This window comes from Anoplophora glabripennis, unplaced genomic scaffold (genome assembly GCF_000390285.2).
Source record: "Anoplophora glabripennis isolate ALB-LARVAE unplaced genomic scaffold, Agla_2.0 scaffold99, whole genome shotgun sequence".
NCBI classification, from domain to species: domain Eukaryota; kingdom Metazoa; phylum Arthropoda; class Insecta; order Coleoptera; family Cerambycidae; genus Anoplophora; species Anoplophora glabripennis.
In genome coordinates, this window is record NW_019417182.1 from 853511 (window position 1) to 873457 (window position 19947).

Consider the following 19947-nt stretch of genomic DNA (forward strand, 5'->3'; position numbering starts at 1 on the left):
CTACACAAAGTACCCTTTATTTTTTATGTAGAATCCGAAAAAAATATAAAAAATGTGTGTTTCCATTTAAAAAACCAAAGTTGGTGTCTGTCCAGGAAAAGTGGAACACCCTGTATAGTTGAATATATTTTTAATTTGTACATTCCGATAAATGTGGCAACACAATAAAAAGAAAAATCCATATATTCCTCATTTTAACATAGATATTGGACTTTCCCGCACTAGTGGGACACTCTGTATATATACGTAGAGCGTTTTGCCTATATCGTAGCAAATAGGACGACCATTTATTTCATACCGACCTTGGCGGTCACAGTCGGTGTGTTCATCGATGATGGAACGAAACGCCGCGCTTTGCCCAGTCGAATAGTCCGGATTCTAAACATCCTTGGGTGTGTACTTGCTTTGTAGGTGCTAGACCTGCAGAGGGTGCTCCACGCCGATCCTTCGACGTGTGACTCGTCACAACATGCCGCGCAAACTAGCAGCAAAGTGAGTCTCATTTCCCACCAGCTTGAGTCGCGAACGCACACATTCTGGCCACCCGCATTTCCTCATGGTCTCATGGTCTACACGTCTTCTTTGTTGGTCTAGTCTAGCACCATTCACTATTTCACGGCTTGTTGTCTGGTTTTGGCATGCCCGGTGGTCCACGTTGTTGGTTGTTTGCGATTTCTTCCAGCACAGGGCGTTTAGTAGATAGTGGTTTCGATAAATTTGACACGCCCTGTAGAAGAATTCACAAATTCTGCAAAAACGCAAATGTCCGAATAACCATTTTTGTGGGATCAAAACATATTGCAACAACGAAAAAAAAACTATTTCCGTAAAGTTCGTTTTACATTTAGCAATTCTTGACTCAATAAATTTATAAGAAATTGGCCAAATTTAGATGTAAAGGGTGTAACTTTGAAAGGGAATGATTTAGAACTATAAGCTTATTTTCTCAAGTCCCGTAATGAAAACTGATTATTTAACCTTTTTTTCGTAATTTTCTTATGCCGCCTCTGGACAGACTAGTGTAGCCTCAAACAATTGAGAACCACGGTGTGCACTGTTGTTAAATATCATCTTTCCTGATTTATATACAAGTTTTTTCATATCAGTCAGAAATTTGACAATGAAGACACACAAACACATCGTACCGTCATTAAACAAGGAATTAAATAACTTTATAAGGTGTTAATTAAATACCAATTAAATTTTATTATAAAATTCATAAAACACGACACTGCACTATTCAAATTTAATTTCGAATTAAACAAAAACTAATATTTCATGCACAAAGTCGAATTAATGTTTTACAAACACCTTGTCGTAAACCGATAAGCTAAAAACTAAAATAAGTATAATAAAATAAAGCGGTGACATATTCGTCATTCTCGTTTGTTGAAATTAACGTCGGTCTTTTATTTTTTACCCGCCTAGCGCCCCGTTGTCATATCACATCAGGTGGATTGATATTATGCAGTTCAACTGAACTAGGTCGATGTCAGAGATTATTGACATCAAGATTCACAAACTAAGCACAGTGTTTTAAAAGCAGTAAAATATATATATTTTTTAATTTTAAAGGACTCCGCTCAAACCTTATTTGAAGGGCAAATTTTTTAAATTACGCACCTGAATAACTCGTCAGGGGAGCCATCAATCCGAAAATAACCCTTATAAAAGTTGTTGGGTTCGGAGGGGGACATCGGATGGTTTCTTTCAATTTGACCTTGACGAAGAAGAAGAGCCTTAAGTTACCTACCTATCTAAACGTAAACGAACGTATCTATCTAAACGTAAACAAGCCTTAAGTACCTATCTAAACGTAAAATTTCTGAATCCGGGTCAAAAATAGTGGTCCCCATTTAGAAAATTAGATTTGACCTTCAAGTGACCTTGAAGGTTAAGGTCAAGGTCAAATGGAAGGTCACCAACCCCCTTCAAACCCAACAACTTTCGTAAGGGTTATTTTCGAATGGGTACGTTTCCTGACAAGATATTCAAGTGTGTAATGTAAAATTAAACACGCTGTATATACGTAAAGGGTTTTCAAAAAGTTTGGAACCCCCCCTCTATCTCAGAAAATACTGCTCAAACAAAACAATGATTAGGACAAAAGTTGCAGTGTTTTGAGTGAGCAATCCGACGGTGACCTTGACTATGATCTTGAAAGTTATTTAGAGGTCAACCTGAAAATTTTAGATTTAACCGTATATTTTTGACCCCGGAAAAGGAAAAAATGGAAATGTTTACGTTCAGATATGACCTTGACCATGACTTTCAAGATCAAAATTTTAAATGGAACCGTATGCTTTTGATCCCGAAAATGAAGAGAGCGAAAAATTTTACGTTCGGATGTGACCTTGACCATGACCTTGACATCATGGTAGTTTCAAGGTCACAGTATTTTCAACAGCCTGTCTTCGAAGGTTCTCATCAGTGAAAAAATTACCGAGATGTTAGGGTTAAAAGTGAGCAATCAAACGGTGACCTTGCTGTAACTTGGAGGTCGTTTACAGGGCAATTTGAAAACTTTTTTAATCAAATTTTTAGTCCAATATAATATATCCGCACGTAAAAATTTCCATTTTTTCCATTTGCGGAGTCAAAAATATATACGGATCCATTTAAAATTTTCAGATTGACCTCTAAATGACCTTGAAGATCATGGTCATGGTCAAGGTCACATGCGAACGTAAAATTTTCCGCTCTTACCATTTCCGGGGTCAAAAGTATACGGTTCCATTTAAAATTTTCGACTTGACCTCTAAATGACCTTCAAGGTCAAGGTCATGGTCAAGGTCACCGTTGGATTGCTTACTCAAAACCCTGCAACTTGTATCCTAATAATTTTTTTGTTTGAGTAGTATTTTCAGAGACAGAGGGGGTTCCAAACTTTTTGAAAACCCTGTATATTAGGGTAGATGATTTATGGGAGTTAATTGGGCCAAATATACATGAAGATATTGAACTTATGTATCTATAATGATCCAAAATCGTATATTACCGTGCAGTCCCAAGAAATGTTTCATTTTAGAGGAATTTCCTGTCCATTTTTGGACTTTGTGCCCATTGACACTTGATCAGGAGGGAGTACAAAATTTCAAAAATTCAGTCAAATCCACTGGGACCTGAAATCCGTAAGCTTTGTGCGGAATCCTGATATGATAATATCAAACAGCTAAAAAAATTATTTTAAAATCTTAATTAGTTTTACTTACAATGAATGTCAGTTAATATGTAAAATATTCAAAAATGTTTAATATTCGGCATTGACATAAAAAAATATGTTAGTTTTCAAATGATGTCACAAAATTATAAAACTAATATATTTTTACGAAATTAGTTTTTTCATTGCAGTTTCGGTCTCTGCCATTTCGTCAGTTTAATTTATGTAGTTGGTTTAAAAGGTACATAACAACGAAGTCCAGAAGCTTCTGTATACAAGAGTTTAAATATAATTTGAAAAACTAATAATTATAATTCGACTATTAATTGATTTAAAAAATAATAAGCCCTAAAAAATTGCTACCCACTTAAAGTTGCACCATGTAAATACAAACATTATTATTGCAAGTGGCGTTTCATGAAAACGTTATTTTTAAGATAAATCTCCCTTTGTTATAAAAAAGGGATGAAATTTATTTTTATTTTAAAACAAACTGCAGATAAACACATAAAACTGTTTATAAATTGTACCTACAACCAAAAAAATGTCTTTTTTTTTCCTTCATATATTTAGCCAAATATACCGAGCTAACCTTTTCTGGGTTATCCAGAGTGTGTACGAGAAAAAGTAGACCATTGAAAACAACAAATGATCGTAATTATGTCATGATAACTTTTCAAGAAGTCTCTTGTTTCGGCTATTTGCAAATAGTGCAATGTTTAATTCTCCTTGTCATTAAGAAATTCATTTTTTTTTCTCATTATATCCGGCTTTGTAATGAAGTTAAGAGAAATTTTGGATTTGTTTTTAGTATCCAATTTTTAGCTCTCTTTTAATACTCGATTCCGCATCTGTAAACAGGAATATTGACATGAAATAATTACATTCACACTCGTATTCGTGATTATGAAAATCTCACATGCGGAAGAAATTGGGGACAACAGAACTGGCCAGTTTTGGGAATTAATGACTTTTAATATTCATTAATATTCACTTTGTATTGTAAGCATATATTTTGTTTTGGTATTACCAAGGTTAATTTTTATTCCAAGAGACGATAACTTTAAATTTGACCAATATATTGGACAATTCGTTGTAGCATGCACCACGATTATAGCAAACTGTCACAATTTCTTGGAAAATTTGTTGGGTTAAAAATTGTTAAATGCAAAACCGAAAAGAGCCGAAAATTCGTGTAAAAGACACGAATTTTTCGAAATCTCAGTCATGTGATTATAAAATTTTATGCCCGCTTCTCGATATGCAATATCTTTCGACCCACCCAGACATAACAAATAATTGTTATGGCCCCATAATTTCCCTTTAGTGTTATTGTCCATGGTTATGTCCTTTGTAGTAGTACAGTAGGCAACTGTTAGGTGCCAAGTATCGTGAGATGGCTTTAGCGGAAACTTTATGGTAATCATTGCTATTGGAAACTACCTCTGAGACCAGAAGTTGCTTCGGGCAATCAGAGTCGTCTGGTAGGCTGATTACATTTCGATTGCTATAATATACAGGGTAGATCGAATTAATAGTTCATTCGGAGGTCTATACAGGAAAATAAGATGTCAATACTCAATACTAAAATTACCAGGATAAATTTAAAATACTTTGTTGTTCTTCCCAGTTGAAATGTTTTTAAATTGAAGTTAAGAAAAAAACTTGTAACTAGTTTAAAACATTGCCAAAGAACATTAACTTTACTTGACTATTTCTGAATAAGTCTTTATCAAGGAAACATCTACCTTGTACTTTTTAAAGCTAGCTGTTTTGGGTAACTTTTATTTTTTAAAATGTCAAAAAGGAATACAAGCTATAACAGCGACGTTGCGACAAGCTCTCAGGACCGATTCATATCATAAAAACACACAGAAGTATATTTAAAGCGGTAACTAGAAGTTTCATGATTTGTTAAAAATTTAAAGTGCAGTTTTTGACCAATTACTCAGAGTTCATCGAAGACACGACCTTCAAATTAGGTACAGTGCAGTTCAGTGACGTACACATAATTTTGTCATGGGAGGGGTTGAAACTTCGAACTGTTCTGGGTAGTTGATATACTAGCAGTGACGGCTGGTGTGCGGGGAGGAGGGCTCTGAGGTGCCGCTCCCCTACAAATATTTGTAGTAAAATATTTAATTTAAAATTTAGTTTACAATATAAATCTGTAAAGTGTCTACAGCGGTAGTCATGGTTACCTGTTTATAGAAATGGTTAGTCAACGCCTTGAAAATAAAATTTCAAATTAGGACATATCGTTGTGTTTTCTTAATAGTATAGTCGGTATCTGTTTTAAAAGTATGTTGTATGTACGTTTCATTTAGTAACGCTAATATTACATTTGAAGATTTTTTTGAAGAAATTTTGAAAAAATTCTAATTGTTGCTAAAATGGTTGAAATCAAAAAATTTTAAATGGGGATTGATAGTTGAGACTCCAAAGAGTATGTATAAAAATTGGGAGCTCAAAATAATCATTGGTTTTATCGTGAGAGAGAATTGAAAAATAAGTATAATTTTGTATTTTCTTAATTAACAATTCAGTTGTGCGAAATCTACCCTGCCGATTTTGATAAAAAAATATCTGCAATACGACCATATCGTGAAGTGCTCAGTACCATATTTTTTATATGGCTGGCTGCTCTAAAGTCAAGGTCTGAAATAAATTCATGAAAAAACGATTTTTTTTCAGTCTATACTGTATTGCAGCAACAATAATGCACGTAAAAATTAAGGACTGCTTTTATTTTAAGGAGAATCTCATAACGAAACTTTTTTCCTTTAACTATTTTCCCTAATGTCAATATTGTCCGAGTTTGAATCAGCGAGCGCATATCGCAATTATTAATCTACATAATATTTAAAACTATTCCCAACAAAAATTATCGTTACTATATAAAACATCCATCCCGAAACAGATACCGACTCGATTATAACTTTACTAATTATATAAAAGACTAATCTAACACCCATAAGAAAAAAGTTTACTTTTACATCTCAAAAACAGTGAAAGATATAGAAAACCAGTAGGGTATTATGTCTAGAAATGAAATTTTATTAAACTGTCTTTACAAACTAATGACTTACCTAGAAGTAAAAAATTTGTATTTATTCAAGAATTAGTTGGAATATTTCATATTAAGAAACGTTTTAGCAAAATATATAATTCGTGCCATTCTATACAGGGTGATTCACAACTTATCCAAAAAAATTTGGGAATAGATGCGGCGTAAAAAATTGAGTCAAAATTGTAAAAAAAAATTTGTAAAATCCTTATAGTTTCTGAGAAAAAAATTATTGAAGTTATAGCACATTAAACCACTACATAGCTGGACAACTGTAGTCTCTAGCGTCATTCGCAATACGCGTGGAGAGCCATGTGACTCCTAATACTGAAATCCGTCGTTGCGGTAGTTTTTACCTGTTATCTGTGGTATTTACATCAGTTTTTTAGTAGTTACTGTCAAAAATGGCTTGCGTGTATAGCAACTCAGAATTGATGGATATCGTTTTAATTTATGGTGAAGCAAGACAACATTTGTATTATGGTGAAGTATTTGTGTTATGGTGAAGTAAGACATCATTTGTGTTAGTTCGTAGAAAGTGAGTAAGACGGACCCAAATGTGTTTACACGTGAGTTTATAAAATTTTGAACAATTGCTGTTGCAGCATCGGGTATGTTAAATGATTTTATTATTTAAAAACACAAATTAATTTCATTAATAATTAATAAAGGCAAAAGCATTTGAATTTGCCGATATAAAATTGGTGCGATAAAATTCTATTTACATATTTCTTTCCTTGCGAAAGTTTTTGTCCATTTTTATCACGCCATACCGGTCGCATTGTGCGTGGTCAGGTTTTACAGTAGACCATTTTCCAGTGCCGTGCAGAAGTGTATTTTTAAATCAATTTCGAACTGACCTTTTTGATTTGTTCTTTACAAAATTGTATTTGTAAGGGTCCCCTGTACATCCAGAATTTTTTTTTTTTTGGATAAGTTCTGAATCACCCTGTATATTCCCAATGCTGACTATCCTTGCCGTTGCAAGAGAAATACACGAGAATTACTTGTCACGAGGGCATTCTTACACCTAAACCCCCTCCTCTCTTACGTACGCCACCGGTGCAGTTGTCTTCATTTAAATGTGAAGAGTATTTCCTATTAAAAAAACATTCATACCTCGAATTTTCGTATAAAGACACGATTCGCGAATGAAAGTTATAAAAACAAGACAATTTATAGTATGCACTCGTCAGCAGCAAATCATAGATAAAAATTAATTAGTTTGATCTAATTTTTATGTATTTCTAAGTACCAACGTAATTATGGATAAGTCAAATCTAACCATCTGATTATCTTTTATGCAAATAAATGCAAAACTTGTTACGATTAAAAAAAATGAGTTAAAATTACGTGGAAATAGTCGGTGCATAAAAACAGAATTGATTAAATTTTCATAGAAAACTAATATTTACTTAAAAAAATTATAATAGAGTACATCACTTCTACGAAGGATAATCAATAAATAGAAAATTGATTCTACATTAAGTTAGCTACTATGAGGAAACTGCACTGTACCAAATTTGAATCTTCGTAGTTCTTGATCAATGTTACTCTAGTTTTTTTATTCGTTTTGACGGCGTTTTGGCAATAAAGCAAAAACAAATTTCTCAACTCGCTGTTATATCTTATATTTCTTTGCAACAAATCATTTTCCCTCTCTTTAGTTTGAAAATGGTAAATTTCTTTGTTAGAATTTAGTACATTAATAGAACATCATCTAAAACAGTTGCTTCTACACACACGTTGCTGAACTTGTCTATTTGTTGGTAAAGTAGTATTAAGTGTCTGGCAAACGCACCGTAATAATAGTAAAATAGTCGTTGTGTGTATGTCGGTGTCCCTAACGTTAGTTTAGTGTTTAGTTGGTCTAATGTGGCTTATAGGTGCTAGAACTACAAAGGGTGCTCCACGCAGAAATCTCACCCTCACAAGAAACACGCCATCCCCGAGAAACTGACAGCAACGTGAGTCCTACTCACTCGCTTTGCGTTTGTTCCAACATTTCTCTCCTATATCTCCGCATATTCGTCGGGGGTCTCACTATAAAGCAGTTCTACACCTCCTTTGCATACATTGTAAGACTACTAATTCCAGTAAAAGTATTATGAAATGAATATTTGTTGTTTTCGGCGCCCGGAGTTAGGCGCCAAATTCATCACAGAACTGTTTTGATGTTTGTGGACATTATTTAATGCAAAAGAGATGTTTGCAATTGTTTGTTCAAAGTGGGATGCCCCGCGTAATATGCTGTTTTGGTAAAGAAATTGTTTCCGCTTTTATATCCACACACTGATGATTGCGAATAGAAAAAACTGGATACAAGTAATACAGATTTGTTGATATGAAAATAAATGCTACTTCATAGACAAATCCAAGTATTTGCGAACATTTGTGTGGATATGCAATTTACGTTTGATTTTTTGTTTGTTTTTGTTTAGCGCTAGTATTCTTGACATGACTTTAACTAATATACTGTCTTTTAACTACTTGTAATGTGTGTAAATATTTTTTTTTGCTAAGACGTAAATCGATATTTTGTATTTTTATGCTGTATATTACTAACACGATCATTAATTTACTAAACTTAAAGAGTACGCTTCGTTTACCAGCTTATTCAAGTGAAAAACAACGCTTTCTTTAATCGAAACCATTCATGAATAAAAAAATGCGCATACACATCTGCTTCGAGCTTAAAACTTCCATCGCCACGTCGTTACTTTTACTAATTGAGATGTTCGTGATTGTAGAATAAGGTAACTGAGAAATTCAAAAGGCCCTTTAAAAAACGGCACTCCAGCGTCTATCACACGCCCTCTAACCGAGTTAATAAGTACTTAGCGCAAGCGATCGAGGCCAGGAGCGTGGACAGGGAGAAATCAACCCACGTCAACTTGTTCACACTCTGTTTTAAGGACAGGCACAAAGAGAACCAGGTTAGTATTATATTTCTTATACAAGGTGTCCGCTAGAGAATTGGTCAAATTTCACCACTAGTTTCCACTATGAAAATTAATGGAAGTAGTAGTATATAAAAATGTGACGTTTCCATAATTTAACATGGCGAATAATACCCTGAACCTCTATTATAATAGTTTCAGTTGAATTGGAATATCCATAGGCGTACAGATATCGTTATAATAAAACTTTTTTTTTAATAAATGGCGCGAAATCATAGGCGTCCTTTTCGGCAGTAGATATGGAGCTATCGCGTAGTACAACAGTAAATAGAAATAAGTTCCGCTGAGTAAGTAAGTCCTTATTTTCTAAATACGAGTTATTAAAGAAAAAAAGAGTCAAAAGTTATTTTCTAAATTTTCTCGACAATTAGTTCTGTTTTTGTTAATCGTAGTATACAGTCTGATCTTATTAATCTTGTCAATTGGTGCACAAATGAATTACTTTCATCAAATCAAAAAATAAAATAAATGATATGCAGGGTGTCCCATAATTAGTGTGCAATACTTTAGCAGTGGATTCTACAATCAAAAATAAGATTATGTTTTCCTATAAACAAATGTCGAAAAATGCTTTCTAAGTGAGCTACGCCCCCTAAAAGGGGCCTCAGGAGATCATATTTTTCAAAATATTTCCAAGACCAGTTAACGTATCATTATGAATTTTGGTATGATCTGAAGACCCTTTTAGGGGGACGTAACTCCCTTAGGAATCATTTTTCAACCCTTGTTTATAGGAAAAAATAATCTTATTTTTGATCGTAGAATCTACTGCTAAAGTGTTGCACACTAATTATGGGACACCCTGTATACGTATTCTATAGATGGATCAACTCTGAAATCAATCAGTGGTATGGAAAATATGGGAATTAGGTACCTTAGACACTAGCTTGAATTTCAATCCACACACCTCCAACAAAGTTCCCTTTCCGCGCACTAATTTTTGGAAGGTTGCGCAGCCATTTTTGTAACCGGGCACATGTGGGCTTGTTCACCATTTTTTTTTTCATTTCATTTTATAAAAGAATCTAAAAATAGTATATACTTTTGTATCGCGCAATCAGCGAAAAAATTAGAGAGAACATTGATCTCAAACATTACAAAATCACTCGTACTGTAGTAAGACTCCATCTTAAGTATGTTCGTTCTTGTGTCTAGAGCACTTGTTATAATATATTGACAACTAGGAACAAGTGCAACATAAATTTTTAAGGCTTGTTGGTTTTAAATCAAATTGTTATCTTAACCTCGATCTACTCGAACTATGTGGCATTTGAACAAGAATTTCACATTAAAACTTTAGAAACTTTTAGTTTTCTTATTTTGTAACATAATTTCAAAGTGTCATGTCCTGACTTATTGGAAACATTTTGTATACATCTGCTACAAATATCAGCATACTCAATTGTTAATTATTTTCAACAGGCAACTCACAGAACAAATTTTGGATTTAATACTTGTATAATAGGGCTTCTAAGTTCGCCAATAATAATAATATCGGACTTTTTTTACAAATCTCAATTCCTGAAACAGCTACTTGAGATTTAAATTACTGTCTAATGTTTTTTCTTTTTTGTAATGCTCGCACTTCTTTCGTTTATGAGTTTCAGAAAAACTACAATGTTGCATATTTTGCATTTTTTTTTCAAGATTTTAAATTAAGTAACTATTTTAGCTTTTATTTATGTTTTATTTTTTTGTCGATACGTTTTGTATACTTTATGTTAAACTAAAAATGTATTTAATTACTAGACATCGGGAACTTTGTGGCAACAATCAAATAAATAAACAGTAGTAATCTATACTATGCTAGTAAGCACGTTGTAGTAGCAGAAATAGGCTAAATCTGTGGTCAAATCGTGTGCCGCTCTATGCTCACAATACACAATGCTACTGACTGCCATAAAAACAAGTACCATACAACAAAGTGTCAAACTTATTCACACTTAGCAAAACATCCGGATTTTTCACTGACACGCCAGACCCACAGGGCAGGCATTAGCGTGCTGCTAGGTAGGTAGCGAATAAATTGATCAATGCCAAGCTTCGGATCAGAGGCAGACATGTTATTGTAAAATGACGGTTTAACTTTTTTCTTAACTTTAACGTGTTAGGTACATGAAGTATCTATCAACAAATTTTATATGAACTACCTCTATTAATTTTCATTGTAGGATCTAGTGGTAAAATTTGGACTATTCTTTAGCAGATAGGTACAAAATATATTCAAATTATTATCAGCATGTCAAAGATCTAGTAGTGTAGTTGGCCATTTCCTGAAAATACTGTAAAAATTATAGCGACCAGCTATATAACGGATCTTAGTTAATTTTTTTTACTAACTATCGATTTTTTTAGTATCATGATGATTTGGATGTGGGCTATAGCTCAGCCTTAGTTTGCGCCCTGATCCTCCTGGTGTTTCTGGGCACTTTGCAGGTGGCAGTGTTGCCCAACACCGTACTTTTAGTTATGTTGTTCCTAGTTGCTTTTATATGGATTTCGGTGGTGCTGATGTTACTTCTGGCCGTCAGACTGAGATGGATATTGTGGGACATCTCCCACAGTTTCGCATTACGATTGGCCATAACCGTGTTTACCATTATACTGATTTACACAGTAGCCCAAGTTAATGTGGTAAGATTCGGTTTTAACAGAGTGTCCTAATATTCCTTATACTTATACGAAACTGCTATATATTCTTGGAGTCAAATTAAATTGATTTAGAGAGCATTAAAAAAATTGTTTGTTTCAAAAAACTCTAAAACACTATCTGATTTAAATCAAATTTAATATACTAGTACTTATGTATTGATATCATTATAACAGAAGTTATACAGATATTAATTATCCTACCTCTAAGCAAAAATGTTTATATTTGTTGCACGTATTGCCCTATAGCTTCAGATCTTGTTTTGTTATAAACATATGAGGCTGTTTTTTTTATCATTTTTTTTTTTAATTTTGTAGAATAACCCAACAGTATAATTGTTCAAAAAAAAAAATACCTAACGTATTTTTGAAAAATATTGAAAACCAATAATTGTCAAATCTTTCCAACCTTTCAGGACCTACCGTTAAAAAAATAGACCCACTTAATTTCGTCCATTTCTACTTGTATTTAAGGAAATGTTGCCAGGAAAACACAAGACACACTGTATATACCAAGTACTAGTATACTAAATTTTTATTTTAAATTTGATAAAGTATTTAGAAAATAGCAACAGTTATCACCAACTTTGATGTCTTCTAACAGCTAAGCGTAGCTACTGTGGATTGAGGCGAATTTAGTTGTCACTTGTCATCTTATTTTTGCACCAAGAATCTATAGTGGTTTCATATACACAGAATGTTGAGTTTTAAAAAAGTTTTTTACTCTAATTCCTTTTTAGTTTACATGTCATTCGGGTGTGCCTTGCCCCTCCATGGAGAATGTCAATGTGACGTTGAACCCGAATGAGAAGCATTGGGAGTGCCCATTGCCTCACTACATTGTTTTATCCTGTGCCCTTGGGTATTTGGCTGTGGCGATATTTTTAAGGCTTCCAATTCTACTTAAGGCGTTGTTACTACTTATCATGTCGACTGTTTACATACTCCTAATAGAACTGTCCCATATTAATCTGTTCCGGTGCTACGACGATGGAGACAGGTGAGTTGCGTTTGGCATCTTCACGTAATCTATGTATGATGATACTTTTCCTTGCAGTACGGTGATTCCGCAGCATGTACTTAGTGTTGTCGAAGTACTCATGTTTGTCTTAGCCGTACTCCTGCACGGCAGGCAGGTGGAATGGACGGCGCGGCTCGATTTCTTGTGGCAAATCCAGGCCAACGAAGAAAAACGAGAGATGGACGCCCTGCAACACTCCAACAAGAGGATATTATTCAACCTATTACCAGCCCACGTGGCGACCCACTTCCTCGACAACCAATTCCGCAACAACATGGTGAGAACCGTGGGACTATCTGTCGTACTTTGTTATTATATGTGTAGGCAACATTTTGTCTTTTTTTTGTTTGGAAATTCTGTGATAAATGTGATTTGATTTCATTGTTTCTTTTGGTTTCTATTTTTTGGAGGTTAGATGTCCGGATGTTGGCTGCACAAAGGGGTGGAATACAAAAATGTAAACATTTTCTTACAGAATACTCTATCACAGGAACTTTACCATCAGAGCTACTCGAGGGTGGGTGTGGTTTTCGCCTCCATTACCAACTACCACGAGTTCTATACGGAACTAGACGGCAACAACCAAGGCGTGGAATGTTTAAGGCTGTTAAATGAAATCATTGCCGATTTCGACGACTTGTTGTCCGAAGAGAGGTTTAAGGCCATCGACAAAATTAAAACTGTCGGATCCACTTACATGGCCGCTGTAGGTTTGATGCCGGATTTGAGGATACTAGACGATGACGAAACTACTGCCGGGATACACCTGTCCACTCTAGTTGAGTTCGTTTTCGCCATGAGAGACCGACTGCTCAACATCAATGAGAACTCTTATAATAATTTCATGCTCAGAGTGGGTGAGCTGCCAAAATGTTTATTAAATATATAAATATTTTAAAATATCCTTTTTTTGTAGGAATAAACATAGGGCCGGTTGTGGCGGGTGTTATAGGTGCTAGGAAGCCCCAATACGACATATGGGGCAACACTGTGAATGTCGCAAGTCGCATGGATTCAACGGGACTGCCCAATCACACTCAGGTCACCGAAGAGGTGTACCAAGTACTCAGGACATACCCGTATGAATTCCAGTGTAGGGGGAAGGTGAAAGTGAAGGGCAAAGGAGACATGACTACTTACTTTTTAATTGATAGAAAACAACCAGGTACCCTAAGGGTGGAAGAACTAAATAGTTTACGTTCCAATGCGAACAACGTCAACAACAGTAAGATGTTTTATAATTTCATTACGAAGGGTCGTTTGATAATTTTTTATTAAACTTTAGGAACAAGTATATTATATTCAATGGGGGTCATATATAGAGATTACTTTTGACATTCACACATCATAGATGTGTTTTCTCAAATTCTGTTAGTAATATTTTTTTATTAATTTAAATACCCCACTGCTAGACAGGCTAGTGTAACCTCAAATAACCGTGCTAATCATGAAAGTATACATACCTATACTCGATGGTCAAAATTATAGATAGTGATTCATCGCTAGCTCTTGTACTAGTAAGGGGGATGAAGCGTGCCGGGAACGAAAATCCATTGGCGTGTCTGCGTAAAAGGCAACAAGATATAGAAAATATTGAAAAAACATAATAAAACATAACATCTAATATTTTTTACGGTTTGCTATAACCGGCACTTTGATCAATTTTAATTATTACAACATTTTAAAACGTCCCAATTGTGTTTTTTTAATTTATAAATATATTATAGCAATGGAATTAGACCCCTCGTCTACGCTTATGCTATGACGTTTCTCAGGTCGGGCAAATCAAGTCCGTTTACACCCACTAAAAAAGCATTTCCCTATTCCCTACCAAGTGCAAAAGACAGAGATAAAATATAGATCGACGTTCAGTGTAACTCAGTCTATACACGATTATAGATTCTACCAATGTGCATGGCGAGCGGCACAAAGACAAATAATATTGAACCATATAGAAATCATTTTATATTTTATACGCATTATGGTAATAGTGTTTTTATATTATGTATTAGTCACTCTTTATAATTTCGGCTGCCGAGTATAATTGGAAGCTATAGTAAGGCATGGATTCTTGTCAAATCTCATCTTGCTCGATTCACGTACATGTTTTTTCATACTGCACAGAAGTTTAAACAATGACGACACTGTAGTGTCAATAAACACTGAAATCAATAACTTTTAATTTTACTATAAAATTAAATATAATAAAACACGGCACTACACAATAAAAATTCTATTTTGATTCCAGTAAAAACTAATATTTTCCTGCAAAACGTCATGATTATTATAAACACTGAAAACTAAAATAAATGTAATTTTTTGTTCACTCCTTGTCATATCACATCAGGCGGATTGACATTATTATATGTAGTTAATCTAAATTAAATTATTGTCAGAGATCATTAATACTGAAATTCACAAACTAAATACAGTGCTTCAAGAAAATAGTAACAAATACTTTTTATTAAAACCTTGAAATACCTAACCACATCTCAACATTAGTTAATATTAATAAATCGTGAAAAATATATATATTTGTTTAATGTTTGGCGATTTGTTCGCATTAACACAAAAAAATATAGTGACTTTAAAAAACCTCTTGCAAAGTCACACAAAACAATCTGTTTTTACAAATTTATGATCGATTGCAGGGAGCTAACCTGCCATTTCGTTAGTTTCATACATTTGAATTAAAATGGTAATAACAGGCAACATTGATGTGCACATATACAAGTGACGGCATAGACAAGTGCAGTTTAAAAAATAAATTATAATTTGTCTATTTATGTGATTTAAAAAAATAATAATATTTTCAGATTAATATTCTGGCTAACGTGTACTATTTACCCAAAAAAAAACTGACCCCTCATTTAAGGTTATACCTTCTGTGTATTTTTTTAGAAAAATATTTACTTTTTGGGGTATTATAAAAAATAATAAAAATGTTTTTCTCGAATATTTTCCAAACAAACAATGCTCCTTCACTGAAATTTTACAAAATCTTTTTTCTGTTAAAAGCACATTTTTTAAATATATTTTCAATTTTCTTGTTTAATCAATCTTATGGAACACTGGGATGTCAAATATCTGTATTAGCGATTTTTTTATGCAGATATTTTACCATGATAGCAACATTAATGTTATATATGGTAAAAAATCGGCCACCATATTGGCCAATATGGCTACTTATTATAGACGAATACAGCGGTATCAGTTGTTTCCTAATCTTATATAAAAAAAATTGTTCGCCATTAACAAATAGCAAATAAATAGCAAACACATTTTATTCACAAATGGTTTGATTTATAACAAAACAATTGTGATTGATTCAGTGGTTGATAAAAACTAAAAGAAAAAAATACAATTAGAAAATGCAAAAAAAAATATTTTGCATAATGTCTGCAAAATCTCATTCCAAAAGGTCCCAAGGTTCCAAAACATTTTTCTAATAGAATAAATATAACAAAACATATTACTTTTTAATAATGTATCTGTTCCTATAGTTTAATAAAAAAAACAAAAATTAAAACAAGTTCTATAAAAAAGCTAGTTTTAACTTTAGTTTTAAGTTTCACCGGATGATGCCAGTTGTCTAGAGAAAAGTAAATCAAATGTTTGCCAACTTTAAACTGATTTTTTTTTAGATTTAAATAACATGTATGGAGGTGTAGCCACTCCTCTGGCTCTACTTCACCATGGAGACCTGAACGGGAGACCAAAACACCCAGCACAAAACAGGTCTTCCACCAGGGACGACTCATACAGAGCCTCGTCAAACGCTGTACGACTGCCCCCTCTTCGGGAATCCACTCATAGAGAACACATAAACGGCTGTGAAAATGAACCGCTACTGCCAGCAGTCGCTAGTAAAGGACCCAGGAACGGAAAAAAGTTACCGTGTGAGGAGAACCTTCCTCCGCCGCCCCTGCCACCACACAAAACCAATTCGCAACAGAGTCAGAGGCAGCCCACACCAGAAATGAAGTACAACCCACCTTGGCCGAGGCCGCAGAATTCTTATGCCGTGGTTAATACTCAACCTGTCGATAATATTAAACCATACTTAAAGCCGTTACCCAAACCACCAGGAAAAGAATCTCCGAATAGACACCATAGAAAACACCATAATATGGTGCCGATGCCCCCGCTGCATCAAAGTAAGGCACAGGTTGTCTTGGCTCACCAACCCATTGCAGCTTTACCACTTCAAAGGACACCTGAACGGACTCCCGAATTGTTGCGAAACAAAATCCAAACGAGGCACAACCCTTTGTCCCAGTCTCGCCACAGTCCGTTACACTCCAGGCACAGTCCGCACCACAACCGTCACAGCCCGTTACAAAGACATTACTCAGATGAGAGCCTTGGTGGCTTGTACAACAGTAGCGCCCCGCAACGTATACATTCATCCGCCGATGAAATAAGCTCTTTGAACCACTCGCCAAGTATAAGTAGTTCAGATGAAAGCTACAGTAGAACTACTGATGCCGACGGTTCACCCTGCGTGTCGCCTCCTCTACCAACGGATACACAGCAGTTTCTGTTCCCCTCGGATATTCAAGTCAACCCGTTATCCTCCCCCGAAGTGTCGCCTCGAGCTTCCCTGGACTACATCCCTCCGAATTGTTCACTGCGCAACAATTCATCCGACAGGGTGAACCCGAAAAGGAACAATTTACCACCTAACGCTGTCTTAGCTCTGGCAGGCACCTGCAACACCGTCGATTCCTCTATAGTTACCAGTCCGCCTGTTCTAGACGGAGAAGAGAGTTGCAGAGGGGAGAGCTGTACCAGTTTCGAGTTTGTCACCCGCCCTAAACCCAAGCCTGCTTCGTTACTAAGGGCAACAAGTGCTAACGGTTCTGGTATACCCATCCCTACCAAGCAGATACTGAAACAGAGGAGTTTGGACAAACAACGTATTAGAAACGACAGCGATTCGGTGCTAGAGTGCAATAAATTGTCTTCGAACTGCAAAAGATCGCCCAGTTTTAAGGAGGCAGAGGAAATCAGGCAGTTGCTGAAGGACGACGATAACAGGATGACTACAAACAGTGAGAAAAGTTCGAAGAGAGATGGATCATGTCAAACAGACAAGAAAGATTTGAGAAAATTGAGGATGTCGCCAACTGATATTAGGTAACATTTTTCATGTTCAGATTTTTAATTAAAGTTGATGTTATTCAACTTTAATTAAAAATTTACTTATATTTTTAAAATAAACTTTAGCAATATTGGTAGTACAAAGCCTTAATAAATGTTTACAAGCACCGTGACTGCTGAGCTTCGGCAACCTAACATTGTACAACTTCTACTGGTAATGAAAAATTCTTAAATCTTTGCGTCGCCAATATTAATGATTCGTTTACCATGAACAGTAACAAACCATTACGCCTATGCTCGAGTCGAGATAATGCGATCGTTGTTTGATTGATTAGAATCTTGGGAAAAATTACACCAATTAGAGCCGGTAAAACAAAACGTTATGTTTTAATGGAATCTTGATCTTATTGTCTTAATAATTTTTAATTTTACCATAATTTAATTGCCAACATGAAGGAAATAAAATTATTTTTTTTTATTTCGGGATTAATAATTTCATAACATTTGATACATAATACTTACTTGCTAAACTGTATAAAAATTGTGCATTTCAATTACCAGTGCCGTAAGATATGATCTATTAAGTAATTTTCTTAAGACGTTACTACTGTGCATGTAACTTTTCTTTGGAATATGGAAAACATATCTAAGGAAGGCAAATTGCATAACGATGATGCATTTGTTTTATTTTACAATACAAACTTGTTTTTCAAAAAATAAATAAGTAATGAATATACAGGGTGTAAGAAGTTGGACTGCCATTACTTCAATATGAGATAATCATAAATGAACAAAAAAGTTGTATATTACAGGGGTGTAAGATTAACAGTTTTCAAAATACAGCGAGTATTAATATTGGGGAGTTTCATCGCGTGACAACAGTGCTTAACCTAACGCTACACAGCTGGTGCATACCACATGTTCACGCGGCAGACTTGTCCTATGGAAAAAATGTAAAGAACTACACTAAACCAAACAATTAAAGGGTCAAAAGAATTTCCAAAATTTTTCTGTGATTTTTGACACACTGTATTTAAATGAAAAATGATCGTATCGAGAATTAAAAAAAAGCATTTTGAAGCTCTAAGATTCTAGTTTTTAGATCTTTCAGTCGAAAATTTTTAGGAACTACGGTTATCATGCAATTCTAAGAAACAGCGCGACAAAAAAATTTTGCAAATTTTTTTATTTTTTTTCCGAGTTCACGGATTTGGAAAAAATTTTTTCATCTAAGCCATTGCATGGACCAGATAGGTTGTTTATTCAGCTTTAATTTCCTTTTTTTTAAATTTCGATACAGCCATTATTCATCGAAATATCGGACTTTTAATGGAAAAGGATCCTTTTGTCTTCAATCATCGATATCTTAGTGACAAATGGTCGTACAGAGAATTGAAGAGCAGTTTCGAAAACTGTAAGAAATGTCCTATAACATGCTGCTGCAACTTTTCGGAAATTGCTTTTTTTTTCGTGTTTTACACGAATTTAAAAAAACAGGAAAAAAGGGTAATTTATGTTTTTTAGAAAATTGACAGCTAAATTAGAAATATTCACGAAATGACTAATGCTAAGCATGACTTTTACAGTTCGATATACCCAGAAGAACCCTGTGAAGTTTCATCTCGATCTAGTGATACGTTTCTTTGTTTCAAACAAACTTTTGAAAAAATTAAAGGGTCACGATTTTTGAGCTTAAACACTTCATAACCATGATTAAAATGGAAAAAAAGACCATTTTTCACTTAAATGTCAGTATGTCAAAAATCACGGAAAAATTTCAGAAATTCTTTTGACCTTTTAATTGTTTGGTTTAGTGTATTATTGTGAAACATTTAATAAATTTCAAGACAATTATTTTCCAGTTTTTAAATAAATAAAATAAAATATATCGATTTTGTAGTACGAAGATAGTGTTGTGCTTAAATTTTAGCTCGAATTTTAGTAATTATGAGTCTCTTAAAACAGGAACTTAACTTTTAATCAAATT

General features: G+C 34.3%; 1 protein-coding gene across 6 annotated transcripts in view; it reads left to right on the plus strand.

Moving 5' to 3' along the window:
- Nucleotides 1-19947, plus strand: part of LOC108904553 (Ca(2+)/calmodulin-responsive adenylate cyclase) — a 350154-nt gene that overhangs the window by 323913 nt on the left and 6294 nt on the right. For 2 of the 6 annotated variants that reach the window (XM_018707158.2, XM_018707160.2), the window contains exons 10-18: nucleotides 412-492; nucleotides 8114-8194; nucleotides 8978-9163; nucleotides 11543-11821; nucleotides 12577-12836; nucleotides 12894-13134; nucleotides 13333-13714; nucleotides 13774-14082; nucleotides 16502-17996. In XM_018707158.2, coding sequence (XP_018562674.1) covers nucleotides 412-492; nucleotides 8114-8194; nucleotides 8978-9163; nucleotides 11543-11821; nucleotides 12577-12836; nucleotides 12894-13134; nucleotides 13333-13714; nucleotides 13774-14082; nucleotides 16502-17996 — 3314 coding nt within the window. The remainder of the gene's footprint in view (nucleotides 1-411; nucleotides 493-8113; nucleotides 8195-8977; nucleotides 9164-11542; nucleotides 11822-12576; nucleotides 12837-12893; nucleotides 13135-13332; nucleotides 13715-13773; nucleotides 14083-16501; nucleotides 17997-19947) is intronic. The other 4 variants (XM_018707159.2, XM_018707162.2, XM_018707161.2 and 1 more) reach the window with 4 other exon arrangements.